Genomic DNA, 23,107 nt, shown 5'->3' on the forward strand with positions numbered 1-23,107 from the left:
TTTACAATATCTAGCCTCAGGTTTAGAGAGATGAAACTGTTTCGTTTTTAATCATAAGCTCTAGAGTAAAGCAGGTTCTAACGAGTCCTAGAACTTGTAAAATTGCTTTGCTATATCAGTAATTTGTTATATATGTATAACAAAGTTGTTATATTTCAAAAGTACAGCGAATTTGCTATATACATAATTCATTGCAAAAGACTACATATTATGCTTATTTAAGCGTTTGTTCGTATGTTATTTAGAAAAATATCAATTAGCACAACTTTCCCTTAATTTAGATGTTTCCTTCCGCTTGAGAAATCCTTCTGCTGGAGAAAAGTGTATGTACTGGTGAACCCGAACCCCGAGGCGGTTTTAGAATTGGTATTTACTACGAGTTTTGACCTTGGTATTGTGTTGGCGGCGGCCGAATACTATTGTTCTACATAGATAGCAAGCGTACGTCATTGGTTACATTTAAACAGCATTGACAAATGGTTTTTGCCCAATCCAATTTTACTTAATGGTTTCAAGATAGCCTCGAATGTTAAGCCATAGTTGGTATAATGTCAAATATGTTATTTTCTTATCTTTGCTTAACAATGGGCCAACGTATGTTACACAAGACCAACGTCTGATTAATGTTAGCCCAATGTCAGTCTGACGTTGGTGCAATGTTGGACAATTGGTCTTATTAAGAAATAATGTATCATTTTTATATGGGATATAAATACGGGATTATCACGTGATTTAATGCCACAAAGCCCTAATGGCAATATTTATGGAAGATTTACATGACCTTGTAGGCCGCTTTGATTAAAAGTAGTAACAAAATATAGTTTAACAATGTTGCAAGTACTTAATGAACATAATGAATAAACATAAAAAACGTATTACAAGACAACACTTTTTTATAACATAATATTACTATTTTCGTGGAAGTTAAAGTCACAAAGTGGTTTGAAGTTTTAAAACAAAATGATTGAAAGCTGAGATATGGAGGAATTACCGAAGAATTAGATTCACAAGCATAGTATCATTCCTTGACAATATAAAGACAAGCTTTTTTTAATTTGTTTACCAAACAAAACAAACAAAAAGCAGAACGAGTTATTTTTGACGTCGGCAGTAGACAATCCACGGAATATTGGTGATTTTTAAATCGGGATTTGTTGGGAAAGTCAGACAACTATAAATGATTTTTTACTACTTTGACAAATTGCGAATGCAATGTCCAATGACATTGATTCGTTTAGTCACAATGTCAACCCGTAAACATGATTTTGTGTGAATCATAAAACGTGATAATTTATCCTCATAATTGATGATATATTGTTAAAAGAATGAATGAATAAGATTCGTACTGCAAAAAAAAAGACCCGTTTTAATAAAGCTTATCTTTATGCCTAATATATTTTTTAAACATAAAACTCAGCTAATTTGTGTAAATAGAAAACCTAGTGAACAAATCTAGTGACAAAAATTATTCATGACATTATGGCCCAATCTGATGTTGTGCAAGAATAACAACAAATTGCTCAAATAGTATTATACATGGGAACTATTTGCAAGTGTAAATATTTCAGCTTTTAAAAATAGTGCAACAAAATATTAGAACAGAATATGGATTTATTTTGAATCAATCGAAAATGCAAAAACCATGTTAAACACTCTTACTTGTATTATGACATAATGGTTATCATACCTTTAAACTTACTTTTGAAAATGAATAAAGTGATAAAATAAAGTCCTGTTTGCACTCCCCTTCATTTACTTTCAGTTCAAGCATATAGCTTACAACATAATCCATAGCAAAGCTTATCACTGGAATATCAGAGTATAGCATTTGAATATCATAGCATTGGAATCTCATCCCTAAGCATATAATCTAATAGCATAGCATTGGAATCTCATCCCATAGCATACCATAGCATAGCATAAACACTATTTTAGGCTTCTTTTAATTTTACTTCAAAATGTTTGGAACTCTATTGTGTATGGAGGTGTTTTAGTTCAAATCCAATAGCATAACATTGCATACCATATCATGAAGCCCTTCATTACAATTTCTCATAGCATAGCATACAAATATCATAGCATTGTGCTGAAATACCATAGCAATTCATTAAAATTTCATACCATACCATAGCATAAGAATGTAAAAGATATGCATAGAATTGCTGTATCCATGTATATTGGATTGTTTCTTGTTTCTTCTTATAACCCACACGAACAATGCAATAACCATTTAAACATACATCAAAGTAAATAAAAATAATTACGTGTTCAACTCAGCCTTTAAAGCTAACCTTGCATTTAACACAAATCTGTGGTCCTGTGATATGTTACCGCTAGACAAGCTTTCGAAAAAAAAGAATATTTGACCCATCCCAATAGAACAAACATCCTAATGAATATGGAAACTGGCCAGTCTCACACTGCGCCAAAATTACAAGTGCTGTCTATAGGAACCTTTAGGTAGTAAGGAATGAATAAAACGCTGGCGCTAGCGCTTCTGTACTGGATACGATATTTCTTCTCCGAATGTTAACATGGAATGCACTTTAAAATTAGGCACTAAAGCTTTGCAGCCCTAGGAACAAAGGCACCTTCAAGAATTTCCTTGCTTTCTTGGCTACATGGTCCCAGAGATCGCAGGCATCCATTACATTGTTATATGGATTGGCTGGGTCAACCACATAGTAAGGTTTGCTAAGAAAATTATGAACAGAAATGACCAAAAAGCACATTAAATTTAAATGTTAAATGCAACCACCGTGTCAAATTGGATAGGTGAATACAATATTATAATAACAACTATGTCATATTGTTAACTTTGGATTTACACTAACTCAGTATATTAGATTTACTGTATGACAGATAGCAAAATATAAATTCAAAAATGGCATGCCACATAGCATACAATTGTATATTGAACATTAAAAATGAATCATAATTTTTGTCACGCAAATAGTTCCTCAAGAACTTATGTTAATACGAATTTCTTGCCCAAATTTCGAAATCTTTGAAATATATTGAAAAAATAATTTATACAATATCTAGATAAAGGAGAAGCCTTAGAGCAAACAAATAGAAGTTTGTGTTTAAGGGTGTGCAGAAATCTTGTAAATTTAAGAATAAAAATATTAACATTTTTTCAGTTGCCTTGTTTCTATCTACAACTGGCCAAAACTGTTGTCAAAAGATGAAAAAGGAATAAATATCAGGTTCTACATGCTGTTTTATATGCAAATTACGCAAACAAGAACAGAAAAATATAGCACTTGATACAGTTGTAGAACTGCACAGCTGCAGACTTATTTGAAAATTTAAATATGTGAAAAAATAAGAAAAGGGTTCATTGGTGTCCTCTCTACAACAATTGGTTGAAAAAAAGGTTAAATCTTGCATTATCTTCAACAACTATTATTGTTGCCTCAAAATACGATACACATTGGATCTGTTTTAAGAACAAGAACAATCTGGTCTAAACTTAGAACTCCTGTGTCTATGGAGGCACATTGACGTTAAATTTCCATATAAACAAATAATCTCAATATAATTAAAGCAATCTGTGGTGAATATGACAGACATCTCTTCACCGCTTCCAAATTGGTTTTTGTCAGGTCTTTAAGTATATATCAAATCTAATTCATTTGAGAAGTATGTTAGAGGTTCAAAATATTACATGTTTAAAACAAAAAAAAAAAAGATATTTTTTCGAAGAAAATATAACATCAAAGTACTCCTATAGACACAGCAATATTTCTTGTGCAAATTGATGGTTTTCGAGACCAATTTTAAGAATAGATTATTATGTTTTGAGACAATGCTACAATATAAATAAGCATGTTTAGACCTCTCAAAAAATAGTTGTAAAATGGACAACTAAATACAACGCACCTCCTTTCATATTTTTCAAGATTTTTAAATCTTGAGTTTAAGTCTGTAGTTGAGCAGTTCTAAATGATTAATCAAAGTACGGAGGTACTGATGGGAGTTAATTTAATTGAGCGTTATTTGGTTTAAAATCAGCGATATGTAATATGTAATGGCAAGTAGTTTCTTTCCTGTATTAGAATGATGCACATTTTATTTCTAATATCGATATGAATTTCGGGGGGGGGGGGGGGGTGGCAAGAATCATGCTAAAACTTCATAGGACTCCTGTTGTGTTATATTTATAGATAGAGTTAATTTATTCATACTATGTATCAGTAATCGAAATATTTCTGGATATTTAAGCAATCGAATAATATTGAACTCTTGTCTCGTTCAACCAGCCAGAGTTCATTATCGTCTCGTTCAACCAGACGTTCGGCTGGCTCCGTAAATCTCCGACAAGAAGAGAGTCTTTCCATATGCTCACTGCTTGTCAGAGATTTACGGAGACAGCCGAACTCTGGTTGATCGAGACGATAATGAACTCTGGCTTAGGTCCGAACGCTGTTTCACATCCGGTTTGACTGAGTAACTGCATAGGAGAGTTAAATTCCCCCTTCCTCAAAGAAAACTATTTGTGTGCTGCTCTTGTATGCGCAATTTGCATTCAAAACAACACGTAGAACCTCATATTTATTGCATTTTTATCTTTTAATAACAATTTTAGTAATTTTGGGGCAAGTTCAATAAATGTTTACACTTTTATTCTCAAATATACAAGATGGCCGCACATCCCTCTTAATCACTTACCAGAGGGAGGATTTGGCAGCTGCCTTATAAGCAAGTGTTCAATGTGATAATTACAATATAAATGATCAGTGTTTATTTTTGATTTATTAATTTGTTTTATCTTCATAGAAAAATATATGCAGCATAATGTATTACTAATTTCAGAAAATAAATGTCATAAAGATATCCTTAAAAATTGTTGAAAGATTGTGTTTGATGGATGCCATTCCATTTTACAAAGGATACTTCTATTTCACATTTTCACATGAATATGGAACGTATTAAACCAAAGTATTTTTTTTTATAAAATAAAGTGCGTACATGCTCGCTCTGTATATTTCTATACTATTTCTATACTATGAAAAACAATATAAATAAAGATATGTGTTGAAACTGTGCTGAAGCAGCCTTGTGTTAAGTATGATTCTTTTCATTTCGTAATATTTGTAGACTTTCTTATATAACATGTAGGTCAGTTTTTCGTTTTTTGTTACTATGTAACTAGTACATGTAGAGCTGACTATCCTTGACGACTCGGTTGATTAGAAAAAGATGAATATGCCTACCTGACAAAATTGTTAAAACTGTAATTTTCAGTCCATATGTGTTTCAGACTCTTGTAGTCAGCTAATGTTTTCAACAAATGATAAAATTCTTTGCAGAGATCAAAGTTTTCATGTTTCCCAGCATTTTCCCACTCTTTTATGACGATAAGTTCCAATGGGTAGGACGAAGGTAATTTATGTTTATCAGTCCTCTCCTATATATATATATATATATATATATATATATATATATATATATATATATATATATATATATATATATATAGTTATAGTTATAACATGAAATATAAACAAAACACTTAAACTATCAAGAACACGAGCAATAAAATAAGATGATGTCTGTTCTTTAGGACAAAAAAATAACGCTACAAGTGTGAGGGAAACAACATCTCAAAACTCACACTTATCTAAAATCGAAACGATTACGGTTAAGATATGGGCGTTTTAATCTTATTTATTAAACGTGTTTATATGACGATGCACTGTATTATCTTTGAGAATTCCTCACTTCTTACTACATGTAAAACTTATTTTTATCTTTAACATTTTATCTCTATTGAATATAACAATCCAAATAAATGAGGTATATATATTGAATGTTTATGTAAATGATTACTTGGAATTCTGTTTTTCTCCAGTATTTGATCAAGCGAATCAGGGTCTTGACTTTTGGTGGAACGCGCGAAACAAATTTTACTTGGAGTGGAGCGAGGGCAGCAGAGTAATATTTTCTATCATATTGTGAAGCATTTCTCATTTCTTTATATATCTTTTCATATATCGCTCCATCTATCGCTTCACTTGTTTCTACAATTAGAAATTATCAAAATGTATTTAGTATCATTTATACAGTCATGTAAATATTTCAACAAATTTTAAAAAATTGACAAAATATTTTGAATCATGTAACATTAATAGAACGTACATTTACATGTACCTTCTTTATTTGTTTACTTGTAGTATATACATTATTATCATTTTAAATATATGATAGGTTATAAGTTTAAGCACTCGCATCTTAGTATTGTTTGAAGAGAGTTATCAAATAATAAAGTTTCACCTTTAGAGTTTTTCTTAAATAATTAATAAAAAAAATCATCATCTGTTGCTAACATTCATCATATAGGGAAAGGTCAATTTCAAAGATTTATTTTAATACAAAAACTTTTCTAAAAACCTCCTAGTAAAAGCTACATAAACTGTTCCTCTCTGTTAAAACTCAACTGACTTAACATGATTAAATACTTTGTACAAAATTGTCAATTTACAACTATTGGTCGACAGATATCATATATGTACAACACCATCATAAAAATCAATTATTTACGTACAATCCCCTAATTTTAGTTTATGTCAGCCTGATAACTTGCTTATTGTTCATGACTTTTTGGATGTTGTTTATTGTATCAAACTACCTTAATTTAAATAAATCTTGCGTTTTTTTACCTTTTCCTATAATATTAATACTGGGTAGGATATCGACGCTGTGAGAATGACCATCACAATTAATGCTGATCTGGACAGCGAATTGTGTCGATCCTTCTACATGACAATCATCGCATTTATTAAGACGCGATTTCATGTCATCTATTATACTTGTCATATTCTCTTGAAGTTCCGATATAGTATCAATATTGTTCAGGAAAACAACAAGATCAGCGTCCGACTTCCCTTTTACTGCTGTTCCTTTGCCAAGTGACCCACTCTACAACAAAGCATTTTCTACACGTTTCAAAATTGTATTTGATGGTTCCTTGAAAGGCAGTTTTTGACCAAATTATATATACATGTATCTCATGCTTCTGAATAAAAACCGTGTTACATCGATTGGTAACAGAAATGTTTGTTTGCCTGATAAAAATCTTAATATTTCAAGTCAGTAGTATAATCCTGACTAAGAATCACATGATTATATCAATGTTCATAATATTTTCACAATGTAATACTTCTTTGCATAAAATGATGCATGAATATATAAAATGATGCATGAATATTAGTTGCACATATACTTGTAATTGACTCCGTATAAATTGATATCGGTCAACAGATTAAGAATCAGGAACATATATTACAGTACGTGTCAAAAATACATAATTAGCTTGCTGTATTTTTGCAAAACAACAAAACAGATGAGCAGAAAATATGGAGCAATGAAGGATTTTATCTTTGTTTACTAGAATTTTAATAGGCCAAGTATCATGGAGATCCAAGTTAATACGATTTTAGAAATTAGTGGTTTTACCGCATTGAACAATATAATGAAAAATTCACTATAGTATGTACCAAGATATTTATGCAGCACATTTGGAAGATTTGAGATTTATAATGGGAAATGTTGACATCTTTTTTTCTATTCGTAAGTCCTTCGGTACACCTCGAACAATTTTTCAATGTTATAATCTGGATCAGTTCCATTACAAAATCTCCGCGTAAAGATCACAGTTTGGCCATGTATTAAAACTTGATATGCTAGAGGAAGTTTCAAGTTAGAGTGTTTCAAAAGAAAACTGTTGGAAATTTTTCATACTGTTTGAACCCCGAGGTACTTACAATATTGAGCAATGAAGCATATGTGAATCGAGGATTTCTTGGAACAGAGTATATCAAAACTGTATTGATTCAATTGAGTCTAAAACTGAATATATTATTTTTAATCCAATTGATATTTAGTACCATGATAGTTAATTATCAATTAAAGAAATATAAATTAGGCTCGCGATATACTAAATTAACTTCAAATTAAAATGTCTTTTTAGTGTATAATGACGCTATAAGTTAATTGGATACCCTTATTCTTTATCACAATCATTTGTCACAAATAGAGAAGAATTCATCTTTACAATAAAAGTAAAGGGAAGAGAGAGAGAGAGAGAGAGCATTGTTAGCCAAACCTTTATAACTTCTGATGGTTTCAGTTCGTTTTGCATGAAACAGCAGAGACGATGAACCACGGCTTTACATCTCTGGTTATAGGTCGTGTCAGGTTCAATTTCGTCGCAGATGAAAGAGTTCAGTTCACCAGCTTTAATAGTTCTTAGAGAAGGAGAAGAGTGTTTATCTTTATCATGCTGTTCTTTATGCGAAAGAAGCTTGAAATGACGTTGTGGGATGCATGTTTCGCAAATTTCTTTAAAAACCTTAGGGTGATTTCTCCGATATTCAAATACGGCTTTTCGGTTTCTTGTCATCTCTCAGTCAGTATCTAAAGATTGCGCAACAATGGATTAAATTCCTTCAAAACATTCTATAAAAATTTATTAGATAAAGCGTTTGTAAAAATATATGTGCTTAAAGTATAGTACAATTTCACAGAGAATCGAAAGCAAATAAATTCATAAACTTATAACTTAATTCTAGTTGTAAAATCTCATTTGATTGGCGATATATATATATATATATATATATATATATATATATATATATATATATATATATATATATATATATATATATATATATATATATATAGTTAAATCCAAAAAATATCGCAGTGTCCGGTTTTATATATAGAAAATTTGAAAAACGAAAGACAACACAGAGTAAAACGTTAGCGCTTTCATTCAATCTTCAGACGTTTTTAACATAACACTTATTTAAAAAACGTCTGAAGATTGAATGAAAGCGCTAACGTTTTACTCTGTGTTGTCTTTCGTTTTTCAAATTTTCTATATATATATATATATATATATATATATATATATATATATATATATAGATATAGATATAGTTAATGTTATTGTCCGTGTTGCTTGGTATTCATTCCGATCAATTTCTTCGTTAGGTAAATATAGTTAATATATACATATCTAGTAAAAGTGTTTAGTTTTTTTTTAAATCTTGGACACAACCGCCTAAATGCCCAATTGAGATTCTGAACGTCTACTTTTGTATTGATAAAGATCCATCCGTTATTGATTGATTTTCAATAAACAATTTAAATCCTCGATTCGTTAGACAATAAGTATACATTGAAGTTTAATCGGAAACAAAGCTTTAATTTGCAGCATAGATTGTGAATGGTTTAGAGGGCCTAAATTAAGGTTTATTCGTAATAGACACCTTATCAAAGATTGATTTAGGGGAATTTAAAGTTCTGTTATTGAACGATTTCTGAAAGGTCAAGAATTTGATTTAAGATTAAATTTTTATTAGGCTTGAATCATATAGCGTGTTACAGTGCATTTTTTGTGCTACGGTCTGATTGCATTCTTATCACAGTTAAGAAGTAAGTTTCTTTCCTTGAAACAATAAGTTAACGCTTAATTGAACAAACACTTCTGCAATTCTTAAAACGAGTCAAATTCTATTTTTTCTGTTTTTATTAGTCACAATCCTTTAGAAAAGCAATTTTAATAATCAAATGAAATTTTAGAGTCAGTCGTAGAGTTATAAGCAAGATACAGGGTTCACAATTCTTTGTTATGTAAACAAGGTTCTTGTCCCGTTTTTGTTTACAAATGCTCAATATACTAGTAAAAATCTTTTTTTAGCTGATTTGTCTGTCTTTTTATTCATTTTAAGCATAAAGAAACAATTTTAACATTTAACACATTCATTTTAGGTCTAAAACTGGAATTTTACTTCAACATTCAAACAACATTCAACAAACGCTTTGTTTACATAGCAAAGAATTATAGGATCTATAACTTGCTTATAACTCAACAAATGACACTCAAAGTTTAGTTGCCTATATAAAATGCCTTACTGAAGCATTGTTAACATTTAAATTGGAAAAATAATTTTTGACCAAAATCATGACCATGCCCCTTTAATGATGTCCTACCTATTCCAATAAACTAGAAACCACTTGATTGGTATTGATACATGATTTTCCCTAGGTACTCGAATTAACACTTATTTCAATTCATTGAAATTTATTTTTCATTATGTAGTTGAGACCAATACATTTTACTTGCAGAAATATATATTTCATATTACAAGACAACGATCGGTGATTATTAAAAGTGTTTGCATTGAATATTTCTCAGCGAGCGTCATCGTATGTTTGGTTCATGTTTTCTTTGTATGTCAACAAGTTTTCGTTAACTCAAGTACCACTCTTAAAAAATATGTAACGAAATGTTTATATACTAGCATAACATTATTTAAAAATGAATTCATCATTGAACTGAGCGATCATCTAATCTTTTGTACACTCGTTGTATTGTAAAATTAATCCCCTCCCAGCAACATCAAACAACATTCAACAAACGCTTTGTTTACATAGCAAAGAATTATAGGATCTATAACTTGCTTATAACTCAACAAATGACACTCAAAGTTTAGTTGCCTATATAAAATGCCTTACTGAAGCATTGTTAACATTTAAATTGGAAAAATAATTTTTGACCAAAATCATGACCATGCCCCTTTAATGATGTCCTACCTATTCCAATAAACTAGAAACCACTTGATTGGTATTGATACATGATTTTCCCTAGGTACTCGAATTAACACTTATTTCAATTCATTGAAATTTATTTTTCATTATGTAGTTGAGACCAATACATTTTACTTGCAGAAATATATATTTCATATTACAAGACAACGATCGGTGATTATTAAAGTGTTTGCATTGAATATTTCTCAGCGAGCGTCATCGTATGTTTGGTTCATGTTTTCTTTGTATGTCAACGAGTTTTCGTTAACTCAAGTACCACTCTTAAAAAATATGTAACGAAATGTTTATATACTAGCATAACATTATTTAAAAATGAATTCATCATTGAACTGAGCGATCATCTAATCTTTTGTACACTCGTTGTATTGTAAAATTAATCCCCTCCCAGCAACATCCCCTTCTTTACATTTCTTAACTACGATGATTATTTTCCTGATATTTATATGACATTTATTGTTCTGGCCTTTTAGTTTGGTATCATTTATCCTTCATTTAGGTAGACTATTTCCTCTGCTGAATTTAAGCCCTATTACTTTTACATGCCTGAAACAATCTTGAAATTGACGCAAAAAGTTTAAGCCACCTAAAACATAGACTTAAAAACTTACTCATAAACAGTAGTGTACATAACATTATCATATATCAATATCATTGATATTGTACATAAAAAGCTGTTGCTTCTAAGTTGAAGTTAATTTTTATGATTCGATAAATTATAAAAATACTTAACTATTAGCTATAGGCTTCTTACCAGTCGAGCAGGATATCTTTAGTTCTGTGTTTGTCTATTGCGACACAACTAATTTGATTTTAGGAATTTGTTTCACGTCAGTGGGGTCCTTATTAGATTTAAAGAACAAATTTAGCAGTGATTCAGTCTGTATACACTGCACACACGTGTATAGACATATTACGTTTATTCAAGGAATGTTTTCTTTTCTCCGTCTGTAGTATATCTTAACAAAACATTTATTCTTGCTTTAAAGTTTGTTGATGTACGTCATATATCCTTGTTAAAATCTTATACTATGGGTGCTTTCCATTTAACCGGCATCGCCGGATATGCCGGTGTTGCCTTTGTTGCCGATTGCTGGAACGCGCGTACCCGGCGAGCGATTGTGGCAACGCAATATACCGTTGCCGATTAGGAAACAATATGGCGTCGAGGTTATCTTGTTCTACAAAACCAGTATTTCTAAAACTAACATTTGTCCTACTACATTGAATTACATTAAAACTGCAAATAGCCAAACTTTCTGGATCAAAATTTAAGTTAAGTATCAGTTTTAAGCTGCAATCGTCCTCGTTGAGCATTGTGACGTTGCCAACCGTTCCATTTACGTCACCGTTTCCCGATAACGTCGCCGGCGAGTCAACGTTAATGGAAAGCGCCCTTAGTCTTCGATTTAAATGAAAATATTTTTAAAAGTCAGCAAATGTGATTGTGGTAGATATAATAATGTTTTTTCACTGAAATCAATGAATAAGGTACGTATACAAATAACTATTCCTTTCAAAATATAATTAATTTCCCAGTTATTCTTATTCAGAATATCAAATTCAATTGCTATTAAGAAACATCATGATAAAAAATATTTTTCAGTAATCTATACGAATAACCATTTTTTAAGAAATAAAAATCGGACAGAAATTAATATTTTTTTTCACCATGCTGTACAATGAATTATTATATTTCATTTATAATAAATCTATAATCAAAAAAATGGGGTTGAAAAAAAACACGAGTACATTGTTAATGTATATCTTTCTAATAATCGATACTACATTGTACATTATATGGTCATGTTATTTGATATAATAACGTTCTATATTCATTTTCAGTTGAACGCCAGGTGTACTAATTGTTAAGGGAGAAAATTACATAATATTTACATTTGCAAATGTGCTTCCTTATATGAGTGACAACGTTAAATTCTGTTTGAACTTTTTCATGACGTCACAATGATTATAGCGCGCGCTTATAGTTAATGTTGAAAGTTCACAGGGATATGAAGTTGGTTGGTACGTAATCAAATCTACTGAGAAGCCCTTTGGGCTTCACAGGATTTAATCACGTGATCAACCAACTTCATATCCCGGCAAACATTTGAAATTGCTGTTTATTTCTTAACAGAATCAGCAAAAATTATTGGAAAGGAATCGCGTCTAAAAATATATTTATTTTTTAGTTTTGAGTACATGTACATACTACATGTAAATTATATTTTACAGTATTACACGTCTAATGATGGTAAAATTACAATCGTAATTATTCCTAGTGGGCTTATGCTAGCATTAAAGACACGGCATATAAGAGAGAGTTAGGTAAAAAAAAATCCGATGGACGACTGGGATCTACATATCCTTACAAGTTAAACGCTGGCAATTTGCGACGCACAAAAAATTATTATGTTTGATGAATCTCTATGTGTCTATCCTGACGCAGCGGCACCTGAGAAACCGTTATTGTTTTGAGCATTTGTACGTGTAACATATTATGTTGACAATGATCTTCACAGAGTACTATTAGGTTATGTATTGTTAGGTAGAGGGTATATATTTGTATTATGACAAAATATATATGGTCAGATGCCTGTGTCAAAAGGCTATAATAATCTTACTTTTGTAAAATGTTTTTAAATTTTTGTAAAACAAATTTTTTTATCCAATAAATATTTTAAAAACAAGTACTGCATTTTGGGAACATGCACCATGCAAATGAAATTCATAAACTACTTTACAAAGCGTTGGAATTCGGCTGCACATTGAAGAAATTTGGGGTTGGTTTATAAAAACTTGTTATACAATGAAATATACAGAATTTTGTTTTATTTGTCAGACATAATTATGATAGCCACTTAAAAATTTATTCACTCTCTGACGCTTTGCCAAAATCAAATGCTGAACCAACACAAACAAATGCAGCTAATGTATTGCAACTGTAGTAGACTTGTACACTGCATATATATATATATATATATATATATATATATATATATATATATATATATATATATATATATATATATATATATATATATATAATATGTATGTATTTACTCACCTTTTTACATTCATATTTCTCTCTCTCTCTCTCTCTCTCTCTCTCTCTCTCTCGAGAGAGAGAGAGAGAGAGAGAGAGAGAGAGAGAGAGGAGAGGGGTAGGCATAATCCTACACAGTGTTCACAACTGCACATTAAAAAAGCCCACCTTTCAGTACATTTATATTTACTTTTTTAGCATATCATTATAGTGTTAATATATAATCAAGAAATTTGATTAAATAAGTAAGTTTTCAATTTATTTATGGTAAGCAATTTATTGCAAGTGATGTTACAACTGACTAAATTATCTCCACTACAAACAAAAAAAAAATCAGTTAATATATAGTTTTTTTTAAGGTTTTAATGTTTCTAAATTTAACAGTAACACGCAAAAAATGTCAAGTGTAAACTAAGGCGTTGTTTAAGTTTTTTGATTGAAGAATTCTTTACAACTAATTAACAGTTAAAATATTCTCCAAATTTGCGAGGGTTTATCTCTGAAGATTTAAATGGTTGATGTGTTTACACCCAGCCGTCCAAATTAGAACATTGTCGGAACAATGGCTTTTGCAAATATTCCCTTGCTTTCTCTGCAACAATGTCCCAGCAATTACAGGCTTTCATGACGTTGTTGAAAGGATTTGCAGGGTCAACCACATAGTATTCATCACTAAAAATAATACATCTTTATTATAAATTACAATATAGGAGGCTGGGAAAGGGCACTCCAAGTTATGGAACTTGTACCTTATCCCAATTGTGTTTTTGTACAATAAAAATATGTTCAAATCAAACCATATAGGAGGCACCAATATTATTGCAAAAATATATCAGTGGGTTAAATCATTATGATGTAAAGAACGATGACTTTCTATCGATTTTTTTTTCAACAGCTGTACTAGATTTTAGAGAAATTAAATTTCTTGTGTGTTTGGTGTATTTCGTCATAATTGTTGATAACAAATGCTTTCTACCTCAATACTTCATGTTCAAACTATATATATCTTTATATATATATATATATATATATATATATATATATATATATATATATATATATATATATATATATATATATATATATATATATATATTATATATATATATATATATATATATATATATATATATATATATATATAATAATGAATTATCGTGTAATAAAAAAAATGACAATATAATAATAAAAAAATTGTGAAAATGTTCACTTTTTGGCAGTTTTACTAAATCTAAATCGACTTATATTAAATGTGTACAAAAAGCTAAGAATAACACAAAGCATATCATTTAACTTAAAATGAAAATTTACACGGAAACAATGAAACACAGCGGAATTAATTTTTTTTTAAATCTATAATATTATCAATGTTTTTAACAGTTTAAAGATTAAGTGTAGTTTATTTTGCAATCATGGCTTATGAAAATATATTTTAATACACCAACATTTTAACGACATGAACGTCACTCATAAAAAAATATATTTCTTTTAGTTTGCTGATTTAAAATATTTTAACTTCAAGATTACTACACAGACCTGCTGACATGGTTGGATTGGTAATTTATAGTCCATGCGTGCTTCAGACTCCTGTAGTGAGCAATTGCTCTCAATACGTGGTAGAATCCTTTGCAGAGATTAAAGTTTTGTGGTCTACCAGCATCTTCCCATTCCCCGATGACTATCAGTTCCAGTGGGTAGGACGATGGTAATCTCTGAAGACCTGTACTTTCCTTCAAAACAAAAGACTAAAGATCTATTTTTTTATTTTTATAACTGCAGTCCTCCTGACTACTGACATAATTTGAATCCTAGCTAACATTATCTTTGGTAAGGTGGGTTTGAATTGTTTACTTTCATGCTTAGCTTATCTTACTATTCATATTAAATGCACATCTTAATAATAAATACATTTAAGAAAATATTTATCAAATCATGTAATACATTATTTATTTGATATACACACATTTCATACGTAAACTTTTTAAGTTATTAATTCTTTTAAGGTTTTCTAATTTTGCATTTTAAAAAAAAGTTATGATGTCAGAAAATGTTTTGCTTAACCAGAGTGTTTCTAAAGGTCAAGTGTTTTTAAAGTTGACGAATTTTGACAGATTTTATTAACATTTCTCTTGTACATGAAAGTACATGTTGTAGTTTAATACCCAGATGTTGTTAGCTACCCATCTTCATTAATTTTTACTGCATAATCATGGCAATTACTAGACGGAACAATGTTTATACCGGAATTGTTATTTTGGAGTTATCACATGATATATGAAAAACCCCATCACAACACATAAGAGATTTTGTATAAAACTCTTACCATTTTTATATTCTAAATTTTATAAGATATGTTTAAACTCTTGTAAAAAATTATTAATGATCAAAAACCTCAAATTCTGTTTTTCTCCAGTATTTGATCAATCGAATTAATGTCTTGACTTTTGTTGGAACCCCAGAGACAAAGTCGACTTGAAGTGGTGCGAGGGCAGCAGAGTAGTATTCTCTTGCAGCAGGAGAAGAGGACGCCATTTCTGCATAAATGGCATTCTTTGAATCTGCAAAGTACAAACATTGTTAATTTTTCATTTATAAACTTTAAAGTAATTTAAATGTAAAGAAACAGTTATAACAAGTGCTTGTTCTTCAATGTCCTGTTCATTATATTTTTAAATAGTCAATTGCATTCGTAGAAAGCCATTTTTAACAATGTATACATATAGATATGAGATTTAACATACTGTATTTTAGGATATCAGCACTTGGAAGTATGTCGACACTGTGAGAGTGACCATGACAATTAACGGAGACCTTCACTGCGTGCAATGTTGTACCTTCAACGTCACACCCACCGTATGTACCGAGGTGCACTCTCATTCGAGCTAAAATATCCCTTAGATTGTCTTGTAGATTTGACATGGTACGAAAATTTGCTAGGAAAACAACAAGATCGGCGTCCGACTTCCCTTTAACTGCCGTTCCTTTTCCTAGTGACCCACTCTAAAACGCAGGGCATACAATTATAAAGATTTATAAACTATTTTCAATCAGGGATAAAAATCTCAAAGCTGTTAACCGATTACTCGGTTGGAACAATGGTAACCGGTTACAAAATCAGAAATCCTTTGGTTTTCAATTAGACTTATTTGACAAGGTTGTTTTGCCAGTTTTACTTTACTTTTGTGAAATATGGGGTTAAGAAAATATTGATGTTATCGAGCGTGTACATTTAAGGTTTCTTAAACACATACTTAACTTGAAAAGTAGTACCCCGAGCTGTATGATTAATGGGGAGACAGGTCGTTTTCCATTATATATTATATAGATAGTGCCTGTTTGGGATGGTAAGAGTTGAAATTGACACCCCAAGAAAACCATTGTCAACCGAAGCGAAGCGGAGGTTGACAATGGTTTTCGAGGGGTGTCAATTTTAATTATATATAATATAATAACGTGCCATTGCCTTTTCTGTTCAGCTTTTCATATAATTTGATTCAGTGTGCTTACTACAAATACCAATGAGTACTGGAAATTTTAAATTCATTATGTTAAAACAAAAAAAGTTCTGTTGATACAAATGATCATTTTGATTTTAAAAAGGGTGATACTAAAACTATAGATGAGTCGCTTGCTGTAGAATAACAAGTCAAAAACCTTCGTATTTCAATATAAGTAACCGGTTAATCGGTCTGAACGAATTCCGATTCCGATTAGCAATTTGGCAATATATTGCCATCCCTATTTTCAATATATCTATCAATATTGTTTTCTTCAGAGCATAAAAATTTGGTGCTTCATGGTTTTTCAATGGTGACATTGAATTTGTGCAAAAGTTGCTAATACCTGAGACATATCAAGGCATGCCATATCATGAGCTTAAGTAAAAACGCTTGTTTAATTCTCATGTTAATTATAGGTTTAAACATTTCAAGGACTGCGAACGATAGCATTGTCTAGCCGCCTAACTAAAAGTCATTTTTTGAAAGTTGTCTAATTAAAGTTAATTTTTTTATAATAATGTAATTATTTATGTATATTTTCATTAAATATAAATGATTTGGTCAACAAAGAGAGATAACTTTGTATTTTGGGTTAAAATAGCTCATATCATAATCGAAAATAACGGAAAACGGAAATGTTTTTTAAAACATCTCCCCCCCCCCCCCCCCGTGAAACAAAAATTCCTTTTGAGAGGTTTTAACTATTGTTATTTAGCATATTTTTACCATAGGGTTTGTTGTTTCACGGGGGGGAACATATGTCTACAGACCGAAATACATTCCAAAAAAAGAATTTTGCTTTGTAAATTATCGAAAACTAATTAACAGATATGAATTAAAATGAAATTTAACTTTAATATATATCGTAAATATGTTATTATTAAGTTTTTATGCACATATTGGTTGCTAAATAAAATTTTCCTCACTCATAGAGACCGGTTTCAATGAAAAATTTTTAGACCCCGCGTTAGCAAAACTTTTGTTTAAAAATAAATAATTTGATTACACATTTTATTTTGATACAAATTGATTAGGATTTGATTATACTTTTTAGTAGAAAACTTAGTTTTAGAATATCTGACAGAAATTCCGAAATATTTGGATATAAAATGTAGGCAGGAAACGGGCGTTAGCAGTTCTTTGTGTGCTGTTACAATGGGTGTGATTTTTGTTTTATTTTATGCTAAACATGTATATTCTTTCAGTAGTACTGGTATCACCTGTAATATTGCAATAATAGTAATCTGGAAATATTGTATTTTTTGGAATATGGTTTTATATCTATATATTACCGGGAGTAAGTTATAAACAAAACGTCAGTGGGGTGGAAACCTGTGGGTTGAGTTGTTTATTTGAGAACAGCTTAATCTAAAATAAAGGTTTCGCATCACCCTTTAAGGAGGCTAAAAGGTCAACAAAGTTAACAATCAAATCATCCTTATTTTTTTCCAAAAATGGTTTGTAAGGATATGAACTACTGCTTAGTATAGAAAAAATATACCAATTTGGACTTTAAAGGTTGATTGTTTCTCTATATCTTTCTTCAGAGCTCTTCTTTCTCAAGAGATTTATATGGTATATGACAATGACCATCCATTCCTAATTTAAAAAAAAAATGATACATATTCAGAGACGGGGTGAATAAAAAAAATTACCTTTCTAACTTCTGAAGGCCTTAATTGATCTGGAAAGTTGTTTTGCATAAACTGACAGAGTCGATCGACCACGGCTTTACAGCTTTGGTTATAAGCCGTGTCTGGTTCTATTTCCATTTGGACGAATAAGTTTAGTTCCGTCGCTGAAATGGAGCTCAAAGTTGGAGAACAAGCAGAGACGCTGGAAGTTGGAAGTGATTGTGGCAATGAATATGCAAAAGAATGTGTTGTCGCTGGTATCAGACTTCCATGTTTTTTTCTATCGTGGCTGTTTTTGTGTTCGATAAGCTCGAAACGACGTTCAGGAACGCATGTTTTGCAAACATACCGAAATTTGTCAGGATGTTCTCGTCGATATTCAAACTTCGCTTCTAGTGAAGCATTCCGATGTTTTGGCATCTTTTTGTCAGCCAAAAATAATCTGAATCAAATTACAAACAATTACATTAAAAATTTACAGATATTATATATGAATTCATTCTTTGCAAGCAATGTATATAATGCCAAAGTAATGTATTTATGAAATGCGTCTTTAAAAAATAAAACACTTTTTTAGTAATTTTAATAACAAATATCGAAGCACTGTAAACATTAAAGCTTTCAAAAAGCCGTATTTAACGCTATTTTTGCTAAGTTGTAAATTAAACCAATGTCATAAGCTGCATAAAAGAAAACATTGTGGCAAATGCGACATGTTGTTCATTGGTAATAAATAAGCATTAAGGTTATTTAATGTAATGAGAAATTGATGTTATTATGCATATTTCAAACCATTAACATATGTGTAAAAATATTGACCACCATTTTCAGATCTGATCAGAGATGAATAAAGTATCATTAATTTGACTAGTATCCGTTTCACAGACCTTCGACTCGTAATATCTAGCTCTTTTGTCTTCTTTTTCCCTTATGCATAAGCCCACTACCAGGATTCCGACTACTCTTCCGCGTCGACATCTTGTATTTTATTCTGAATAGGTTTTGCGTTTTAATAATGAATATTTCAAACTTGGACGATAACAGCCCGGTCCGGAATGTACAAAATTAATAGAATTGGAAATCATATTCAATTATATCAATACTTTTAAACGCGTAAATTTTATAATTTGTAATACATGTAAGCTTAATATGTTGCTTGATGAAAAAATAAATAAACATTTCTTTTCTTAAAAATATTCGTTAAAGACGGCAAATATAGCTTTATAGCGTTGCATTGCTTCCTTCTTTTATTTTAAATGATATAACAACATATGTTAACGTTGTTCAAATATTCGTGAGATAACTGATCTTGTTAGCCTAAAAAAAGGGCTACCTGATGTCTTTTTGCAATGCCAGGAATTTGGTTTTTGTTAACGTTTTCTATAAAAATAAACTCTTAACTTCGACCAGTTGGTGTAAGATGAATTATGGATTTGTTCTGATTTTTCTTTATCAAGTTTTTAATTTATTACATAGGTTTAAATATAAACAAACATTCTTCAAAATGATAGACATAGTTTGCAAAGTCTGATCCCTCAAAAAATGCAAAAAACGTAGAGCAGAAGGAACCTCCTAACGAACCTCCCAGTATGGTTTCAATGAAGCGCTCTTTAACTTTAAAAGAAAGAACCTTAGACTACTTCACGTATTTATATATGAATCATAGTTTAGTTTAAATATTCAAATTCAGTTAGATAATGCATAAAGATTTAATTTGTTGGCAGAGTTGCAAAGAACAATTAGAGCTTCGTTTTTTTCCTTTATACTGTTGATTGCATTCAAATGGCAAGAGGTGTTCTGTTCTTCATAATTAACTCGATGTGGAAAGGACATGTTTTGCTTAATATGAAATAAAACACATTTGGCAAATGTATTGCATGTACATTGATGAACTCGCAATGCATGCAATTACAATGTATGACGTTTTTATGACGCAGGGGCGTTATGAATACATATGGCATCTGAATTACATGTAATTCTGCAGAATAACAAATCTAAGTTATCATGAAAAAATTACAATAACAAACTGTCAACCATCTCAAAAATCCATAAAACGAAATACAAATTAAAAGCAAAGCAACTTGGACCTGAAAAAAGATAAAGGTAGGATCAGGTGCCATAGAGGAGTGAGCATCCTCTGCTGACCGATCACACCCGTCATGTGCTCTTTGTTTTAATCGGTAAAAAAACGGAAAAGTCCGTAGACAATTAGATGATTAATTATTGTCTAACAATTAGCATGAAAAACGTCAGTCAGCATGCTACCGACCTAGTGGAAGATTGTATTTGCTGACAAGGTCGTTGTACACATTCACGCATTAAAACAACCAAATGTAGACCCAAAAACCAATAAAGTCCCAGAGAAAAGATTTATAAAAAATCATATCGTATTACGTAGATGTACGCATTGATGACGTCATGACTTAAATTTGAATGTCCTGTAAGCTTGATCGGAAGGTACTGCAAACAGATTCAAAATACAAGAAATCTTAAAACCCTTTTGAAGTATTTCGTTATAATTTATTAAGAACTGAACAGGATAATACCAGAGCAGATGTTTATCTTATATTCGCTAAAAGATATGCAGTTATGGTTTTTTATTCCTCGGCCAGGCTTTCTTTCTCCGTTATTTACGATATAAAAATGTGACTAGAACAACCCGTGTATCTTGAACTTCACAGTTATCACGTATCTATGGTTTGATCAATGCTTAATTAAAAAAAAAACTTTTTGTGTTTCGTACTGTTTTGATTCAAGATACCGTTACATGCAAACTGTATTTAAGTTGGGAAGGTTTTATGAGAACTAGACGAATAACTATTTAATCAAGGAGAAGATAGGATTCAAGCATTAGTTTAAATAAATCGGAAATGTTTTGCCTTTACCTGATAGTTCTATTGTTTTTGGAAACTGAAGGGTTCCATGTCATTTTATGTTAAGGCATATACGGAAGCTATCATGTATAGCTATCATGATATAAAGCAACGAGGTGGTAGTAATGTACAATCCAATTTTATTTTATTGACATCTATCTAAACTGAAAATGCTAAGCTTTTGATTCAATACAGTAAATTAATGTTTGGATTTTGTATATTGCAGTACACATTGCTTAATTACCCATAATCGTCCTCAAACGCACCCACGGACCCTCAGGAATATTCTCATTCAATATTAGGCTAAATCAAAACTGTTACTGTTTTGAAAAGTTTGAACAATATGTCATGAATAAGAACAATTTGAAAAAAAAGTTTATAATTTATTGAATAATGTATAGTTATCTGGGAAAAAGAATTCGGAGCTCAATAAAACGAATGAGCGTAAAGGACAACCACCGATAAATCAACAAGTGTAAGTTTTTTAGAGTAAATTTCCAAATGAATCGCAAGTGACTTACCTTTCGAGTATAGTTCGTCCTGTAATTACCCAAGACTACTTGATTGGTTTCAATTGCAAACTGAATGATTTTCGGAAAATGTACGTGTCTTTATTTTTAGAATTAAATCATCCCTGTACGACATATATTTTGCTGGCAGTGATTCAAGACGAAGGTTTGGGTTTTAAAAAAAATAGCTATGCATATTTGTATAAAGATAAACAAAATGAAAGTTGAAAAAGTGTCTGTTGTCATTTTCGTCTAAATGAGCGATGTGGTATATATTTTGCATTTAGTCTTGGTTTAAAATAAAAGTTCAATATATCGTACATGCGTGTCTGTCTGTAATTATACCGATCTGAATTGCGTCGTCGTTGGGTTTTTTAATCCTGGCATGGGGTATTTTTCATATTCACGTAGTATAACGATGTAAAAGAACATTCATTAGCAGATGACTGTTTCAGAAATTTAAGAAAAAGATCTGACTGGGCATGTAAAGACTGGAGTAAAACATTTATATACTAAAACGACTCTTTGGCCAGCTAAAATGACGAGTCCAGGGGTGTTACTGGTTTCTTAATTTTACAGAACGTCCTACTAAGAAGGATATTAAAAGCTGTTATGGTCCTTAAAACACAGGTTAATGACAAGTAGCTTATAGTTCTGTATTTACTAGATTTTGTTAATAAAATTATAAGACAAATATTGCTAATACTCACATTATATAGAAAAATTAAAGTTATTAAGACATAGCATAATTGTATATACAGTTTACCAATGACAAAACACATACATTTATCCCCAATGTCTAGCCTTTATTACAGATCATGTTGCAAACATGGAATATTTGAGGGAGCCATCCCATGGCCAAACATGTCATTACAATAATATTGGTGTAAATAAAAAGAAATGTAATGTATTAACTTAGAAAGCAAAT

General features: G+C 30.7%; 2 protein-coding genes across 3 annotated transcripts; both read right to left on the bottom strand.

Annotated features, from left to right (window-relative positions):
- Positions 1-1,267: 1,267 nt before the first annotated feature.
- LOC128184689 (2'-5'-oligoadenylate synthase 1A-like) lies at positions 1,268-13,506 on the bottom strand. Of its 2 annotated transcripts, XM_052854257.1 has the most exons (6): positions 11,372-13,506; positions 8,111-8,421; positions 6,666-6,924; positions 5,836-6,026; positions 5,220-5,413; positions 1,268-2,694 (listed from the first exon to the last, which is right to left on the bottom strand). In XM_052854257.1, the coding sequence occupies exons 2-6, from the start codon at positions 8,405-8,407 to the stop codon at positions 2,553-2,555; spliced, it is 1,083 nt and encodes a 360-aa protein (XP_052710217.1). In that variant the 5' UTR covers positions 8,408-8,421; positions 11,372-13,506; the 3' UTR covers positions 1,268-2,552. The 2 variants fall into 2 exon arrangements, with proteins under 2 accessions (XP_052710217.1, XP_052710218.1); XM_052854258.1 differs by lacking the exon at positions 11,372-13,506 and having other exon boundaries at positions 8,111-8,550.
- A 302-nt stretch (positions 13,507-13,808) lies between these two features.
- Positions 13,809-22,324, bottom strand: LOC128184890 (2'-5'-oligoadenylate synthase 3-like). Its single transcript, XM_052854527.1, has 6 exons — positions 22,192-22,324; positions 18,819-19,239; positions 16,405-16,663; positions 16,055-16,221; positions 15,200-15,393; positions 13,809-14,335 (listed from the first exon to the last, which is right to left on the bottom strand). The coding sequence occupies exons 2-6, from the start codon at positions 19,215-19,217 to the stop codon at positions 14,188-14,190; spliced, it is 1,167 nt and encodes a 388-aa protein (XP_052710487.1). The 5' UTR covers positions 19,218-19,239; positions 22,192-22,324; the 3' UTR covers positions 13,809-14,187.
- Between the last annotated feature and the right edge of the window lie 783 nt (positions 22,325-23,107).

Source organism: Crassostrea angulata, chromosome 5 (genome assembly GCF_025612915.1).
Source record: "Crassostrea angulata isolate pt1a10 chromosome 5, ASM2561291v2, whole genome shotgun sequence".
NCBI classification, from domain to species: Eukaryota; Metazoa; Mollusca; class Bivalvia; order Ostreida; family Ostreidae; genus Magallana; species Magallana angulata.